The sequence below is a fragment of the Drosophila virilis genome, chromosome 4 (assembly GCF_030788295.1).
Source record: "Drosophila virilis strain 15010-1051.87 chromosome 4, Dvir_AGI_RSII-ME, whole genome shotgun sequence".
Taxonomy (NCBI): domain Eukaryota; kingdom Metazoa; phylum Arthropoda; class Insecta; order Diptera; family Drosophilidae; genus Drosophila; species Drosophila virilis.
This window is the reverse complement of record NC_091546.1, coordinates 19,545,854-19,562,924: the sequence shown is the minus strand read 5'-3', so window position 1 is coordinate 19,562,924 and position 17,071 is coordinate 19,545,854. Positions and strand designations below refer to the sequence as shown.

Here is a 17,071-nt window from a genome sequence, read left to right as displayed (position 1 = left end):
TTCACAAAATATGTTTGAGAGCCTTATCCCCATTGCCCTAACCTAAGCGTCTGAAGTGCCATTTCGTAGAAGTGCACACTAGAGTGCTTAGTACTAGGATTCAATCTGTAATGCACTTCTGCACTTCTGCACTTACACAGGTTGGCAGCTAGTTGCTATCTAGCCAAGAGTGGCCATATCTGAGCCAGTTCTAACCCACCTGCAGATCTGGTGCTTTCTCGATTGCTTTTGTCGTGACAAATTTGTTACCGAAAAAGCGAAAACCATTTAAATGCTCGTAAAAATGTGCGCCGACAAGCGGCTAAAATACAATGAAAGGCGAATCGCGTAGCTGCCCAACCCCGCCTGGAGCAAACCCCTTGGCATTACTTGATAACTGGCTGGCTGAAACGTTCTTGTGCTCGAGTCGCTGTCAGCTGCGCTTACAAGCGGCCAGGCAAATTGAAAACTGTTAAGGATAGCGTGATGCCATGGGGCAGAAGCGCCAAGCATCACGCAGGAAGCAGCAAGCAGCAGGCAGGAGCTGGAGCCAAGGCAGCGCCGGGGACAACGACAACGACAACGACAACGAAGACGACAGCGACAAATGGCGGCGCTTGTTCATGAAAATTTAAATTGCAAAATGGGCTCAGCGTGGGTGTTAACACTCAAGCCCCCGTGCCCCGTGTCCCGTGCCCTGCTTCCCGTTCCCAATTCGCTGTCCCCACCTGTTAGAAAACCCTTCGCCAATATTTGTCTTTTAATTACCTGCAAAGTGTCGGGCAGCTGTTGAGCAAAATTTGTTGCCATAAGGCACAAAGCGCAAGGAATTCGTGCCTTGACATTTAATTATTCGATTTCAAAATTTAATAATCGCACGAAAACAGACTTCTTTGTGAATCTAATATATGTATGCCTAAGTCAAATGAAACTAGTTTCGATAATCGAAATAATCTGCTTGGCAATAAAATGTTGTCTCACTTAAAAATATTAAGCTTTTAATGTATGAAAATTAAACCCAATTAAAAAGCGCAGACTCCTCATACTTGCCTGGATTGGATTCTGCCGTCAACTTGAAGTCATTATTTTGAATCATTATATATTGTTGTTTTTGGCTGTAAGCACTTTCAATTTAATGCCTGTATTTACCACAAAACGAACATTTAACTGAATTTGCGAACTTCATTTGGAGTCAGACCATATTTTTTTATAACATGTTCTGTTACTGTTAACAAATGCCAAAAGTGTTAAGTCAACTACTGCTATCCAACACTAGAAATAATCCTGCAATTGAGCCTTCTTGTATCGAGAGAGTATATTGAATCAGTATAAGAAATAATCGGAATAGGAGCCAAACCCTAAATATATAACATATATATTTAATTATATAAAAATCTCTTACCTTAGGTAGGCAAACAAAAAGTTACGATTTTTAAGCACAAAGCCCAAGTAGGCTTTCATCAAAACAAACAAAATACAATTCTGCAGCCCTGGTTTTGAATTTTCCTTTTAGCCATATAAGGCAACCCTTGCCCGCATAGAGCAGGCTGTGCGATTTGGAAGATATCAGAGGAACTTTTGTATAGAATAGAAATTCATTTCAGTTTCAGCTTTCACAGCGTCAACAACGCCAAGAGTCATAAAAATTATTGAAATATATAATCTACCAAATATTTCAGGCCATATTTAAGGTAAGGTTATATAAACAATTATTACACTCTCGCATAGCTGGATAGCTTACCTCCATTTAGTGCTCAGAATGTTGCGCATGCTAACGAACTCTACGCTGCCGCGTGGCTCGCGGATCGCGTGCCAGCTGGCGGGGCGCGAGCTGTGGCGCGGCTATGCCAAGGATGTCAAGTTTGGGCCCGAGGTGCGGGCCATGATGCTGCAGGGCGTAGACGTGCTGGCAGATGCCGTGGCCGTAACGATGGGCCCCAAGGGTCGCAACGTAATTATTGAGCAGAGCTGGGGATCGCCGAAGATAACCAAGGACGGCGTGACAGTGGCCAAGTCCATTGCATTGAAGGACAAGTTCATGAACATTGGCGCCAAACTGGTGCAGGATGTGGCTAACAATACGAATGAGGAGGCGGGCGATGGCACCACCACGGCCACGGTGCTGGCACGCGCCATCGCTAAGGAGGGCTTCGAGAAGATCTCACGTGGCGCAAATCCCGTGGAGATACGACGCGGCGTCATGCTGGCCATTGATTCGGTTAAGGTGAATCTGCGCAAGATGTCGCGGCCGGTCAATACGCCCGAAGAGATTGCTCAAGTGGCCACCATTTCGGCCAACGGCGACAAATCTGTCGGCAATCTGATCAGCGAGGCCATCAAGAAGGTGGGACGCGATGGCGTCATTACGGTCAAGGATGGCAAGACCATGAACGACGAGCTCGAGGTCATCGAGGGCATGAAGTTCGATCGCGGCTACATATCTCCATACTTCATCAACAGTTCCAAGGGCGCCAAGGTGGAGTTTCAGGATGCGCTGCTGCTCTTCTGCGAGAAAAAGATCAAGACGGCGGCCAGCATTGTGCCCGCGCTCGAGCTGGCAAATGCTCAGCGCAAGCCACTGGTCATCATAGCCGAGGATGTCGAGGGCGAGGCATTGAGCACCATGGTCGTGAATCGTCTGAAGGTGGGTCTGCAAGTGTGTGCCGTCAAGGCGCCTGGTTTCGGTGACAATCGCAAGGAGACACTCGCTGACATGGCCATTGCCACGGGTGGCCTCGTCTTCGGGGACGAGGCAAACATGGTGCGCTTGGAGGATATTAAGGCGAGCGATTTCGGGCGTGTCGGTGAGATTGTCGTCACCAAGGAGGACACCATGCTGCTGAAGGGTCACGGTCAGCGTACAATGATCGAGAAGCGGTTGGAGAATCTGCGCGAGGCCATCAAGGAGAGCACCTCCAACTATGAGAAGGAGAAGATGCAGGAGCGCCTGGCCAAGCTATCCTCGGGCGTAGCACTGTTGCGTGTCGGCGGCTCCAGCGATGTGGAGGTGGGCGAGAAAAAGGATCGTGTAAATGATGCACTGAATGCCACCCGTGCGGCCATCGAGGAGGGCATTGTGCCCGGCGGCGGCACTGCTCTGCTGCGCTGCATCACCAAACTGAACGATCTGAAGGGCATCAACGAGGATCAGAACATGGGCATTGAAATAATAAGACGTGCCCTGCGCATGCCCTGCCTGACAATTGCCAAGAATGCGGGCGTCGATGGCGCCATGGTCGTGGCCAAGGTGGAGATTCTGGACGGCGACTATGGCTACGATGCCCTCAAGGGCGAGTACGGCAACATGATTGAGCGCGGCATCATTGATCCCACCAAGGTGGTGCGCACGGCGATTATCGATGCCGCCGGCGTTGCATCACTGCTGACCACCGCCGAGGCGGTTGTCACCGAGCTGCCATTGGAGGATGCCAATCCGATGGGCGGCATGGGCGGCATGGGTGGCATGGGTGGTATGGGTGGCATGGGCGGCATGGGCGGCCTGGGCATGTAAGCCTCGTCCCCCACCAATAGCACACACTTGTCTGACACATCCTTCCCAATTGGATACGTTTGGCAGTTCGTACATAAATTAATCGTGGCTCTAGGCATCTATTGGCCTTTCAACCCGTATACACTTCCTATTTCGGCGGCCGACAACACTACTCTACAAGCAAGAAACACACCCCCTCCCCCTTTTGGAAATGGCAATTTATGTATTTGATTCACACTGAACTCCTATTGGCAGGCAACTAGGGCAGTTTGTTTACAGTTGACAGTTAAACCATTGATGCGTATTGATCTAATTTGATTACTGGACTGCAGAACTGAACCGCAACCCTTTTACAAAAATAAAACCACTCACACACACTCTCACACACTCACAACATGCTCAACATTTTCGCCATTTTAATTGATAGATTTAACACATTTACACGCACACTTTGTTCAACTTTATTATATCCGTAGCCAAGTACTAAATTATGAAATGTTTCAATGTAAAATAAAAGCACTTTTAATAATCGTGTATTTTCTCTGAGAAAAACAAATCAAAATTGGTTTTACTAAGCCCTGCCAGCTTAGCTGATGGGTCTTGACAATAATAAAGAATACATTTTATTTAGATGTAAACCAAATTTATTTTATTGGAAAAACGCCGAGAATACCTTTCTTTATAGCCGTGTTCATGGAGCAAAAAGTAACAAGAAAAACCAAATTCCAGGAACTATAGCACGAGTTGTTGGTAATTTATTTCCTGTCTAAAAACGAGCTCTACGGAATACCACTTGATTGTTTCATTTCACATCTTGTTGCCTGACGTTCGCTCGCCGGAGGAAACGGACACACATGAGCATTGTCACAGTTGCCAACAGTTAACCACTTGTTGTTGGTTTAAACTATTTATTTTTCTTTTTAGTATAAAATATGAGCCAAACAAAGTACGCATTGCATTCCACTGGACTCTAATTGTGGTCAACTGTGGCAAATTCGTCTGCACTTGACTTTTATTCAGTTGCTGTTTAACTTTTTGACATTTATGTTGAAGCGTGTTTACGTGCCTTGGGGATTGTGGGTTTTCATTTTGTGCGGTCCACTCGAATGGCCTCGCCTCTAAAAGCGTATGCAACAAACACTTGACGCCTCAACTGGGCCGCTGCCTTGGCGAAACACAAGCATCTTCTGTTAACGAGCTGTGCTCATCATCAGGGCTTACAAATTGCCCAACCGTGTGAAAAAACTTGCAAGCCGCAAGCCAAACTGGGTAGCAGAGCGCACTACAGAGGCAGCTGCATGCCAGCGGCTTATCCTGCTGCCGCTGGCATCTTTAGCGCGATTTTGTTGCGCAAATTGCATGCAAATTCGTGTGATGTTCAAGTGGCTGTTAAGAAGATGATCCCCAGCCACGTGTCTTAATGATGCTACAGTGTCGGCTCAGAGAATGCAACAGCGGCAGGCGACACTTAATTATGAGAAAAGGCTGCCTCGAGTGACACTCGCGCGTTGCCCCACACAATATTTGTTTTTATTTTTTTGTTTTGTACTTTTTTAATGGTGAATTTACGACTCTGGCTAATCCTGCACGCTTAGCGCATTAAATCAGCTCCAAAATGGCCATAAAATTGCTCGTTAGCCATGAGAAAACATTTCAAAAATTGACAATTTATTGCCAGCAAAGAGAAAGGGCAGCAAAAAAAAAAAATGTTATAAAAACAAAAGAGGAAAATTATTGGCTAAGCCGAACGAAGCTTTAATACTCTAAGTTGCTGTTGGAAACCGAAGAGATTTCGAAATATCTTAATAAAAGCTTAATAACTATTAAAATAACTATTAAAAGATTAAAGATAATAACTATTAAAAGAGTTAGAAAAATCTTAGATATTAATATTAAATAAGGAATCTTATACATATATAGAGTTTTTAAATTCCATATTTTTTCATTTTTTATGTATATATAAAAAAGGTAAAGAAAATATGAAAAAAAAAAAGTTTTCAGAAATTATTTTTATATTTAAAAAATAATGAAAAATCTTAAAAGCTGCCTAAAAAAAAAAAAAAATAAACTTCATTATAAGCAAAAAGAATGCTTATTGTACCTTAAAAATACAATATACTTGAATAACAATCAAAATTAAAATGCATTAACTGTAAACAGTAGCATACCCTGTAATTTGCTGCGCACGATCACAAGCTTTGGCACAAAGTTTTGGAGCACTCGGAAAGTAGTTCGAGTACCAGAACAAATGCCCCCCAAATGGTCTGAGAGTTGGCGGGTAGCTGGCTAGATTTATTTGGCGTTAGATTTTGATTTTGGGTTTTTGTTTGTTGTGGCATCTGCAACATGCGCTACACTCGTATGTTGCATGCAACAAACATGCGCTTTTACATATGGCCATTGTTATGATTTATGTGGCAAAAATATTTCAGGCGCGCTTCCTGCAAACGGTTTTTTTTTTCTCTTATATTTCCTTTATGCCACACACTTTTGTGTTTATGCCGTGGCCTGTGCGGAGTGCATGTGAAGAGTGTGCGTAGGGTTGCAGGGGGAGGGGTCTTTTTGTATGCGCGGCTGCTGAGCCGGGCCAAATTCAATTTCAATTTGCACCCCATCAAAAGACAAACAAAGCGCGAGAAAAGTCTTTGAACTTTTCTGGCATAAACATATTGCTTTTTGGCAATGAGCCCCAGTCTGGAATTGCGGCTAGAGCAGGGACAACATGTGGAGCGCGACTGCGTCTTCAATCTGCAGCCGCATTAAGGAGTAAATTTTTTTCTTCCTTCTGTCTGGAACTCATGCTGGTAGGCCTGGCGCCCCATTGTCGATGTATTGCTTGACTCCGCTTTGACTGGTAATTGAATTTCATATATTTTATTGCTTAGTTCGCGTTGATGTATTTAGGCTAGAATTCTGCTCAAAGGTGCCCCGCGACGTTGCCGCACTTCACAAATCAATCAACTCGTGAACTTTCTCAGAAGAGCCAACAGGCAGAATAGCTTCTTAGCCTAGATTAGAATTGTGCACAAAGGTACTTGGCGATGCATTCACACTTCCATCAACTCATGAACCGGTTCAAAAGAACCAACAGACAAAATATTTGCTGAGCCGACAATTAAACAGAGCTGGGCAATACGTAGCTCTGATATGTGCTTGCCATCAATCAACAAATGAACTAGTTGAATAGAACCAACTGGCACAATACCAGCAATGGGTTGGTTAAATTTGTGCTTAAGGTTGACCGGCGTCGTTGCCGCACTTCACACATCAATCGGCTATTGAACTAGTTCAAAAGAACCAACTGGCGGAATATCAGCTGAACCTGCAGCTAAACAGAGGCGAGCAATTCATAAGCGGATACGGCAGTCAAACGTGTTTGCCAAATCCAAACAGACTGCATTCGGATAGATTTCATTTAACATGGAGCTCGGGCACATATGGCGCCATAACAGACACCCACCCAGGAACCAGCTAGGAACCCAGCCAGGAAATGCAAGCCATTGCTTTGATTCGGTTTACATTGCAGCAGTTGCTGCTGCTGCAGCTGCTGCTGCTACTGCTACTGCTACTGCTACTGCTGTCTTTTTTGGGGCATGGTCATCAAGTGGCCGTTTCTAATTTCCTGCCCAGTTTGCCGTCGTGCTGTTGTGTCTGGCAATTGGAAGCTGCAACTCGCACACAATTTATAAAACGATTTTGGGGCGTGTGTGTCTCTTTCTCTCTCGGCTAGATATTTCGATTAATTGAATTTGCAATTGCATTTCCAGTTGCCAAGTTGTCAGCTGGCTGTTGATTAACTTTGTCCAAGCACATGGTTGCCAAGCTGTACTGATGCTTTGTTACGGAATTATTATGCTTTGTGGTATGAAGAAAGAACGCTCTGATTTATCAACTTTTACCTAAGTGTGGTCTTGAACTCAGGGAGCCGTTATTGTATTGTGTAAAGTATATATATTTGTAATAAATTCACATTTTTTAAAATTTGTTTTCTATTATTACGTTTTGTTCTTATTCTTTTTGGAGCGCAATTGGTTAATTTTTGAGCACTTAAACTATTGCACGGTTTTCAACACTAAGAGTTTTCAAAAATATCTGAATTTGAAAGAATTGTTTTTTGAGAAGAGAACTGATTAAAAAAAACTTAATTCTAATCCACACAATGGACTATGCTTCCCATTTCGTTCATTTCGGATCTGATTGAAAAGAAGACGAGTGCAAATTAACAAGAGCAAGACAAAGGCGATGAAATGGGTATCTGGCAGAGAATCCCTAACAGTTTTGGACTGTACTTGGTTGCAACTTATGCAACATAATGCTGCATTTGCCTGTGGCAGCAGCTGGCGAGCTGTTGTGCCACACGTCTCGTCTAAGCCCCCTACACACACAAGCACACCAACACACACACACACACACACACACACAGAGTACACATGTAGCTGTTGTCTCATTGTGCATGCTCCGAACGCATTAAGTGGCGACATGTGTTACACAAGACAGGAAGACAAGAAGCGGGGGGCACACGGACAGAAAAAAAGAAGAGATTGTTGCGACAAGCCTGTCAACCGAGGGGTGATTGGTGGGTTGGGCTGAGGCAGAGCCAGGCAGTTTGCGGCCTTGCTACTAGAGTGTTAATAGAATCCAGCAACGAGTGCGCTGCATTGTAATGCAGCTCTGACCCCACACAACATGCCACAAAACATGGCCAGAACGAACTCGGCCCAGTTGCCATTTCCTTGGCTCTGTTGTTGCACATTAATCAAATTTTAATGCCAGCTGCCAAATGGCAGGCAGTCGAAGCGGCCCGAATGACAAATGGTAATGAAATCAAAATTTCATATTCAATTTATACCCACACACACACACACACACACACTGACTGACTGACTGAGTGTCATATTTTGTTTTGGCCAGCTTTTTGGTAGCTACTATTTCCTGCTAATTAAGTTGAGTCGTCATGCCAACTGCTGGGGCTTTGTACCAATTTCTGATATTCTGTATTGTGTTGTGAAAACAGCTGTGGTGGTGAAAACAGCTAAATGAAATTTCCTTCAAAATGGCCGACACACACACACTCACAAGTGTGTCTCTCTGTGTGTGTGTGAGTGGACTGTTATGTCAAACTGTGAATCTCTGGCACATGAACACACACTCTGTCCCTTGAAAAGTATTGTCAAATCAAAATTTATAGGTTTATTATTGGCAAATGCAAGTGTGGAATTTCATTTTGTTTGCAAGTGGAATCGGAGCTCTTGCAGCATATCATATTAGCAATTTAGATGCTCTGCAAAGTCTAAAATGGCTAAAATTTATATATTTACATAAAATATATTATGCTTTAATTTATTTGTTACTCATACTGATTGACAGAATAACAGACTGAATGACTGATTGACTGACTGACTAACAGACTGATTAACTGACTTACTTGTTGACTGACGGACTTACTGATTGACTACCTGAAAGATTGACTGATTGGGTGATTACTTACTGATTGAGCGAATTTTTGACTGACTGATTGACAGAGTAACAGATTAACTGACTGATTGGCTTAGAGATTGACTGAGTGGTTAAAAGACTTATTGGCGCCTTGATTGACAGGGTAATAAGAAACTGAATAAATGATAAAGCAACATAATGAGTGACCGATTGATTGACTGACAAACACATTGATTGACTGACTGACTTATTGACTGCCTGAAAGGATGACTGATTGCCGAACTTTGATAGAATTTTCGACTGACTGATTGACAGAGTAACAGATTAACTGACTGATTAATATCCTTACCATCGCCTTTAAGTTTATTTAAAAGTCAGGTGAAAAACATTTTAGAGGGCGAAAGTTCAAGTCTCTACCGAATTTTTATTGATTACAATTTTTTTCTTATCAACCGAACAACTTAAAATTTATTTTTTTAAATACCTTTATAAATGATTAATTTAATTATAAATAATGGAAAATGGGTGTTCTGAGTGTGTTTGAAATAAGGAGCAGAATATTGCCTGAACCGAGTTAAGCAATATGCTACGGCTTGCAAAACTAAAGTATATATATATATATATATATATTTGTACTTATCTGCAAATATGCGTCCTCAGCATAAAGGTAGAGTTGGGCAAAACCTTCTCCATATAATTTATTTATTAAACACTTGGCCAAAACAATTTAGCGAGCACGGCGAGCACGTAGCAAATGCATAAAAATTCTGTAAAAGTCGCAAAAGGCACCCAAAAATTAAAGGGAGTCAGGGGGGTAAATAACAAAAAACAACGGGAATGGCAAAATACTTGGCATGCATTTATGCAAAACGAGCAACAACAAGAAGAACAACTTGAAAGTTGGGCAACATTTGAGTGTTGTGCGTGTCGCACTAATTTGCGCCAGAGTCGTCAACGTCGGCACGCACAGCTTATAAAAATTTCAATGCGAAAGAGCATCAGCAGTCGAAACAGTTGCATGTCCAGAATAGTTGCGACAGCAATTTGGCCCGTTTGCATAATTCAGAATGGTCTGAATGGGAATGCCCGAGCCCGTAGCTACGTGTCCACTGGATGGCAAGTGGCATGTGGCAGCTGGTGTCCTGCCAGTGGCATGTTCCAGGACCACATCCATTTTGGCCAGTAAATGTGCATTAGCAGTGCAATTATGAGACAACAACTTTTCAGTCAAATTACCAAAAATACTTCTGAGCCAATGATAAGCTAAAAGATGCCCAAATCAAATTCAATTTGCGCAGTAATTCTCAGTTCGTTTGCTGCGGTTTTTGCGGCCATGTTTATACATGTCAGCATTTGTATTTAAATCTATTTAGACTTATATGAGTCTATTCCTAGCCCTAAAATATATATATATATATATATATATTTGTGTTGTTATTAGCGTGTTTCTCTAGCTGCAGCTTTTATTCATGTTTCCAACATTCGGTTAACCGCAAAATTTGTGTGTTTGTGTCTGTGAGATGCTTACAGAAACTGCATTCATTTGCAAATAACATAATTAAATATCATATATAGCTCGCACCTCAAATGAAATTAAATACATATTAAAAAATTATCTTAATTATAATTCATATAGTATTTTACAGCTGACTTCACTGTATGAACTCCATTCTAAGACAATAAATATATAAAATGAATATACTTGCTGCAAGACAACAACAACAAAGCACTCTATTATATAGCTTGAATACAAAATATTGCTTGTAAAAGGAGAAAACAATCTCATCAACATCGCACAGCTAATTACAATTAATTTACAAGTCAATTTAAAAAACTAATCATTTATGTAAAACGAAAAGAAGCAAATGTGCCAACTTGTTACTAATTGCAAAAAGTCATTTATTTACGCGTGCCGCTCTTTGAGTTTATTAAAAATGTAAAATCAAATGAAATGATTGCAGAAAATTTCATTAACTTTACGTTACGGCAGCGTAGCTCTTATAAATTTGAACAGCATTCACATTCAGAGACTCGCATGTTTGCCACACGGAGATGGACGTCCAGGCCCCAAACGCTGGCAACGAAATTAATGTTCTGAAACAGACAAACCATTTAACCCAACAAAATGCTGGGGTTTCCTAGTACACAAACAAACCGCAAGCTGCACTCATCACTTGCAGCTAACAACGTCGCCAATTCGCCAGCTAGAACAGCATAATTCTCTCTCTCGCTCTATCTATATCTCTCTCTCTCTCTCTCTCTGCCGTTAGAACTTACCGCAGTTAATTTGTTGTACAAACCCGCACACAAATAAAGCAGTCAGCACACAAAACAGCTGCAGAAATCGTTTGCTTTGAGCCAACATGCAACTCTTTATCCCAGCCACTGGGTCTGGGACTGTTTTCAAATTTACAGCACGTCAACAGGCAGCATAGAGGCAACTGCAAAACCAATCCCAATGCTTAGCCCTTCTCATTCATTACAACATACATAGAACATCCAGTTAGATTCTACCACATCACATTAACCATAAACTTCAAAAGTGGATATGAGTTGGCTTTTCGTTTCGACCATATGTGCATTTATTACGCATACGCCCTGTTGCTGCTGCTGGAAAAAAACGTCCTGCAACTCTATTTTGATGTGATCAAAACTGCTCACTCGATTGCAAAACATTTTGCGACAGCTCGATTTATACAATAAACGACGGGCGATATATATAATAAAAATAAAATAAAATTGATTTATTCATTAAAGCGAACTCGCTTTCTTTTTGGTCTTGCTTAAATTGATGTAGAAAACTATCAATAACAAGAATTAGGGCTGACTTTGCACGTATTTTAAGGATCAAATCCCCGTGAAAACAAAACCAAGTTAATGCATATATAGATGGTGGCCTTGTGGGCTTGATCTAGACAGAGCTCATCAGAGCAAACCCCAAATCTATAACAGGCCGGACTTACTGACAGACTACACTGAAACACTGAACTATTGAAGTCATCTACACTAAGCTGGCGGGGTATTTGGATTAATCAATTCGTAACACGCTTGAGAACTCTGGGTATTCTGAACGCTGCTGACAGTAAATTCATTAGTTTCTGGGTCTCGCAGAGTCTTCAGAGACTTCTTTTAAATTTGTTTTATAATTATTATTATTAATATTATTAAAGGACATATTTATATATTTTTCTTTTTAATAGCACTGACTTACGCCTAAGATAATACCACATCCAACACAGCCTGAGATTTGAGATTGAATTCATTAAATGGATTATATATCCATCTTTCCGAGTATATGCAAATATTTTGTTCGTTTTGTATAAAACCATCTAACACTCATTGAATTCAGATTTTATGCAAGCACTCGATTCTATCAAATTTTTAAGTGTCTTCAAGCAGTGCTTAAGAGGGAAATGCTGAGTTCCGAATGCAAAATGCAAAATGCGAAACGCTGTTGCATCCACAGCAACTCACGTACTTCAAAAATGTCGCTACCACTCCCCCACCCTCCATTAAACTTTAGCCATAAAATCAGAGCAGAGCGAAGCTGCAAAATCTACAGAATGAAAACTTGCCCAGCCAGCCACATGGCAAACACGTTTCACATTGAATGTTGTTGGAATTGTTGCCCCGTTAGCATTTGTTCGGCTCTGTTGTTGTTTTTTTTTTTTATGGTCAACTTCGATTTCATTCTCAACCTACAAATACATATATGTATATATAGCATATACATATTTCATGTGCGGCTTTTATTGTGTACGAGAGAACTTAAAATTTTGCATTTTACTTGTCAATTTAAATGCTCAAGTGTTTATTGCATTGAGGCTGCAGACACACAGATATTTTCCGTGATGGAGAACATTTAAGCACTGCAAAGCTTACTTAACAAGAACTTCTATATAAATATATGTATGTAGTATTGGGCATTCGACTTAACTTCCCCAGACCAGGTCCTGGCGGCTCCTTTCGACCAAACATTTGCGGCTATTTGCGTGCTCATTGTTAATTTGATTGCCAACTCGCGATAGGGACAAACACCTCGACTGCCGCTGGGGCCGTACCTGTGCGCATAATTGAACAATAAATTAAATAAAGGCACCTGCTTGGGGGCAGCCCATGTAAATGGCAACAAAAAAAGTAAACCGAAATGCACTCAACCAGCGGCCATTTCGGCATTTCGATTTGCGGCCCAATTGAACTGTTCGCACTGATTTCTCTAGGGCTCGCATCAATAGTGCACGCCTCAATGCGTTTCGCCTACCACAGGCAGCAAATAGTTGTCGAAAACCTATATATATATATATACATATATATACTGCAGTTCTAATAGTTGACTTCATCGTTCTGTACAAATTTGATACAGATTACATTTTTGGTCTCACCTTCATTGATGACAGCCAACCAAAAGCTGACAATTATAACAAGTATTAATATTTATTATTATTTAATTAATTTATTATTAGCATTATTATGACTTGATTTAGCTAATAAGTGTGCTCACATGCTGAATATGGTTATAATATATGCTGTCGACAGCTGCCCATTAATTATGCAAGCTAGTATATTCATCAAATATTTATTTGCCAAATTCGCCAACTAAATATTCCAGCATATTAAATTAGGCCTAAACATAGAAGAAAAAAAAACAAAAGAGAGTTGAACAAAAGCTAATGCTGCGTTTGATGAAAATATCTTGCAAAAGAGAATACTTTTCGATAGATGAAGCTATTTTATGAACGATCTTGAAAAAGCTACTTGTTTACTTTTATAGAGATATGCACTTGTGATAAAGTGTTCCGATACGGCCTGATCTGGCATGTGTAATGGCTGCAACAGAAAGTCGGACCTATGAATGCTTTCAAGCTTAAAGCAGAAGGACAAGCCGTGCTGGATGTAACAACTCGCTTGTTGATGCTGATCTATTATATATATTTTTTATGGGATCGAAAATGTCTTCTTCTAGGCATTGCATGACAAAAGTATAACACACTCTACAAGGGTATGAAAAAATAAAACAATTATATAAACAAAATTAATATTTCTGCAGAGTTTGAACTGGCAAATCACTTAAACGACTTCTCGTTTGTTGGTCCGACGCTAAGACACGTAACAACATATGTATGGCTGCAATGTTGTTGTTGTTGTTTTCCATACCAATTTCGACCAGCAATTTCTGTCAGTCAGGCCACACTCTTGTATTTTTAGGGACTAAATGTATTAAAACAAATGCCAATTGATTTTGTGGTAATTTGTTATCCTAATTAATGTGTATTGCAATGCTGCAAAATAAATACACAAATATATGCACGGGATGAATATTTGAACATAAAATTGATGGCCAATGGAACGAAGCTTAAATCAGATTTAATTTAATTACAGCTAATATTTTAAGTCTTATAAACAGTCGACATATACTATAATGCTTGTATAGAGGCAAACGTTGGCAAATTAACTTTGATGTTCGGACGCAGACCTTAAAACGATTTTACAGTCTGGCGCACCTTGTGTAGCATCTGATCGGAGTGTGAGACTCGGGCATTGGGTTTAGTTTCAGTAGACTTTAAATTCAAAAACCAAATCTGAATATAGAAAACATTTCCGTTTGACAAATCGAATGCAGTAGCGAAAAAATGAGCCAGCTATCCGTGAATTCTGTGAAATCTGTGAAATCAAGTACGTAAAAGGATATTAACTGAACAGAATGCCACTCATGTCCATTCCGGCCATAGCTTTCAACAAGTTGGACAATAATTCGGCCTATGTTCAAATTGCTGTAAGCGCTGGCGGTGGCTTTGTGGCTGGATTCGTTTTCTTTCGAATAAGCAAACTGCTGGCCATTTGCGTTGGCGGCGCAATTCTGACCATCGAACTGGCCGTTCAGTCCGGCATTGTCACCATCGACTGGAACAAAGTGTTGCAGCAACAGGAGCAGGCGCAAAATCGAACGCAATCGAGCGCCAATGCTCGAGCATTGGCCCGCGGTCCATATTCACCCAACGAGCGTGCTCTTGATCCGGAATTGATTGATAAGGCAAAGCAATTGGTGTTGTCCAGCGCACGATTGTCTGTTGCCTTTTTGGGTGGTTTTTTGCTAGGCTTTGGATTTGCCTGAAGCTCTTCATTTAATATTTTCTTTATACAAATGTCCTTGCAACAAAGTCCTTAAAATATGTAATTGCAATGCGCTCGTCAAATAAGTAAAACTACAGCCAAATGTACACTAACTAGCCCTTTATTTACTTTCTTGCCCGACCCCCTCTCTCTTATTCTCTCTCTCTCTCTCTTGGTCTCTCTTTCTCTGTGACGTACTTTACACATATTAAAAGTTGCGCTGGCAAAAACTTGAAAGTTTTAACAACATTTTCATGCGCTTTTAAACATTTCAATTTGCAACCAACGTAGCCCACATAAATTTATGCATAAGCAAAGTTTTTGATATCCAAGGCTAGGCTGAGGCTAATGCAAGTCGTGTACACAGTTTGGAGTTCATTGGGAGGGGAGGGCAAACTGAAGGCAGGTTACTTTGTGTTGCATATGCTTACAAAATGTCACATTTATCGTCATCAACGCTGCGTCTAGGTATTAAAGTTTGGGAAATGTAAGATCTATATGTATATTTAAGTATCATATATACAGTACGAATAAAGGGAAACAACTTTTAGAAAATTCAGTGGACCTTTCTGTTAAGTCTAAGTGGCATCTGATCTGTGACATATATATACAATTAACAAATATGTATTTCGAATAAGCAGAAAGTACTTTAAGATAATACAGCTAATAATAATTACCTATCAGACCTTTCAGTTAATCATACAAAAAATATAAAAAATTATGCATATAGGATTTTAGCTTATTTAAAAGGGGAGGAGGCTGAAGAGGAAATCGAGTTTTGCGGATTAATAGAAAACTAAAAGAGGCCAACTTCAAAAACGGCAACCAATTCGCTGAGAGAAACAAAGTATAGAAACATTTTTTTTATTTGCAAGAAAATAATGTAAAATTGTAAATCAATTCGTCTCCAATTTACAAAAATGGATATATATTAGGAGCATGAATTATAATTTGAAAACGGACCCAGTTGACTTTAGGATCATGTATAATTAGAGCTAGATTATTTTCGTGAATCAACATTACAATTATGTCCATATTTTTATCACAGTTTATCACATAATGAACATAAATATTCGATCAAAGTAAAAATAAAATCGGACTTACCTTTAAAATTATGAGGAAATATTCTTAGCTTTCTTCACTTCCGAAAAAAAAGAAGCAGAATTTTCGTAGTTTTTATTGTTTTATTTAAGATTATGAAAGAGCATAAATCTGAAATAAAGTAAAAACATTCTATTAAATATCATATAATTATAACCGAATTTATATTATTATTGAGTTATATTTAAATTCCTATATTCAAGTTTTTTTGTTCTTTAATTATATACATTTATTAAACAGATTTATAGTTAAACACATTTAAGTATAAACCCTTATATTCTTTTGAATTAATATTAAGTGTATTCTCTATTAAAATCAAGCACTAACTTTTAAATCTCCGGCGATTTGTTGCTATTCAAACTCCGAACTTCTTTGAAAGCACAGTAACTTTTTATTTATTATTTAACTTTATTTATTTTTTTGTTGTTGCATTTTTTACACTTTATGCAGTTTTTTGCATTTTTGCTTAAATAGTTTTATTTTGTTCACTTTGCCGTCGCCGCCGGTCACCCCTGTGGTGAATGGTTTGGCTGGTTGGCTGGCTCTTCTTTTTATTTCTATTTTTTTTGCACCTTGTACCCAGTTAAAAAAGGGTAAGAGAAAGAAGGGTATATGCTATGTAACAGGCAGAAGACCACATCTCCGAGCCCATAAAGCCTATACAGCTAAGCCGATCCGGACTTATGCTTTAGTCCATTCGTCTGTTCGTCTTTATAAAAGTTAGCAAGAAACTTGAGAATTTATAACTCGAAAAGAATTCTATTTTATCATATTTTTTTCATTCTAATTTCTTCGATATCTTTCTTAATTTTCATTATATTTAACATTATATGCATGTGCGGATTACATTACATTTTCCCAGTTCTCTAAAAACGGAAAAAATTCGTATTCTTATTTTTGTAACAATAGTTCGGTATAGGGCATTCCCTAGTCGAGCACTTCCGTTTAGTTGAA

The 17,071-nt window shown here is 40.0% G+C and overlaps 2 protein-coding genes across 2 annotated transcripts; both read left to right on the top strand.

Annotated features, from left to right (window-relative positions):
- Positions 1-1,529: 1,529 nt before the first annotated feature.
- Hsp60C (Heat shock protein 60C) lies at positions 1,530-3,628 on the top strand. The gene is made up of 2 exons (XM_002051386.4): positions 1,530-1,670; positions 1,731-3,628. Exon 2 carries the CDS (start codon positions 1,739-1,741, stop codon positions 3,488-3,490), a length of 1,752 nt encoding a protein of 583 aa, XP_002051422.1. The 5' UTR covers positions 1,530-1,670; positions 1,731-1,738; the 3' UTR covers positions 3,491-3,628.
- A 10,790-nt stretch (positions 3,629-14,418) lies between these two features.
- LOC6627950 (FUN14 domain-containing protein 1) lies at positions 14,419-15,123 on the top strand. The gene is made up of 2 exons (XM_002051387.4): positions 14,419-14,578; positions 14,635-15,123. The coding sequence occupies exons 1-2, from the start codon at positions 14,536-14,538 to the stop codon at positions 15,015-15,017; spliced, it is 426 nt and encodes a 141-aa protein (XP_002051423.2). The 5' UTR covers positions 14,419-14,535; the 3' UTR covers positions 15,018-15,123.
- The last annotated feature ends 1,948 nt before the right edge of the window (positions 15,124-17,071 follow it).

Excerpts from the sequence above, each read along its gene's own strand:
- Hsp60C (XM_002051386.4), top strand. The coding sequence starts at position 1,739 with ATGTTGCGCATGCTAACGAACTCTACGCTGCCGCGTGGCTCGCGGATC.
- LOC6627950 (XM_002051387.4), top strand. The coding sequence starts at position 14,536 with ATGAGCCAGCTATCCGTGAATTCTGTGAAATCTGTGAAATCAA. Across the intron at positions 14,579-14,634 it reads TGTGAAATCTGTGAAATCAA|CTTTCAACAAGTTGGACAAT; the intron begins GTACGTAAAAGG and ends TTCCGGCCATAG.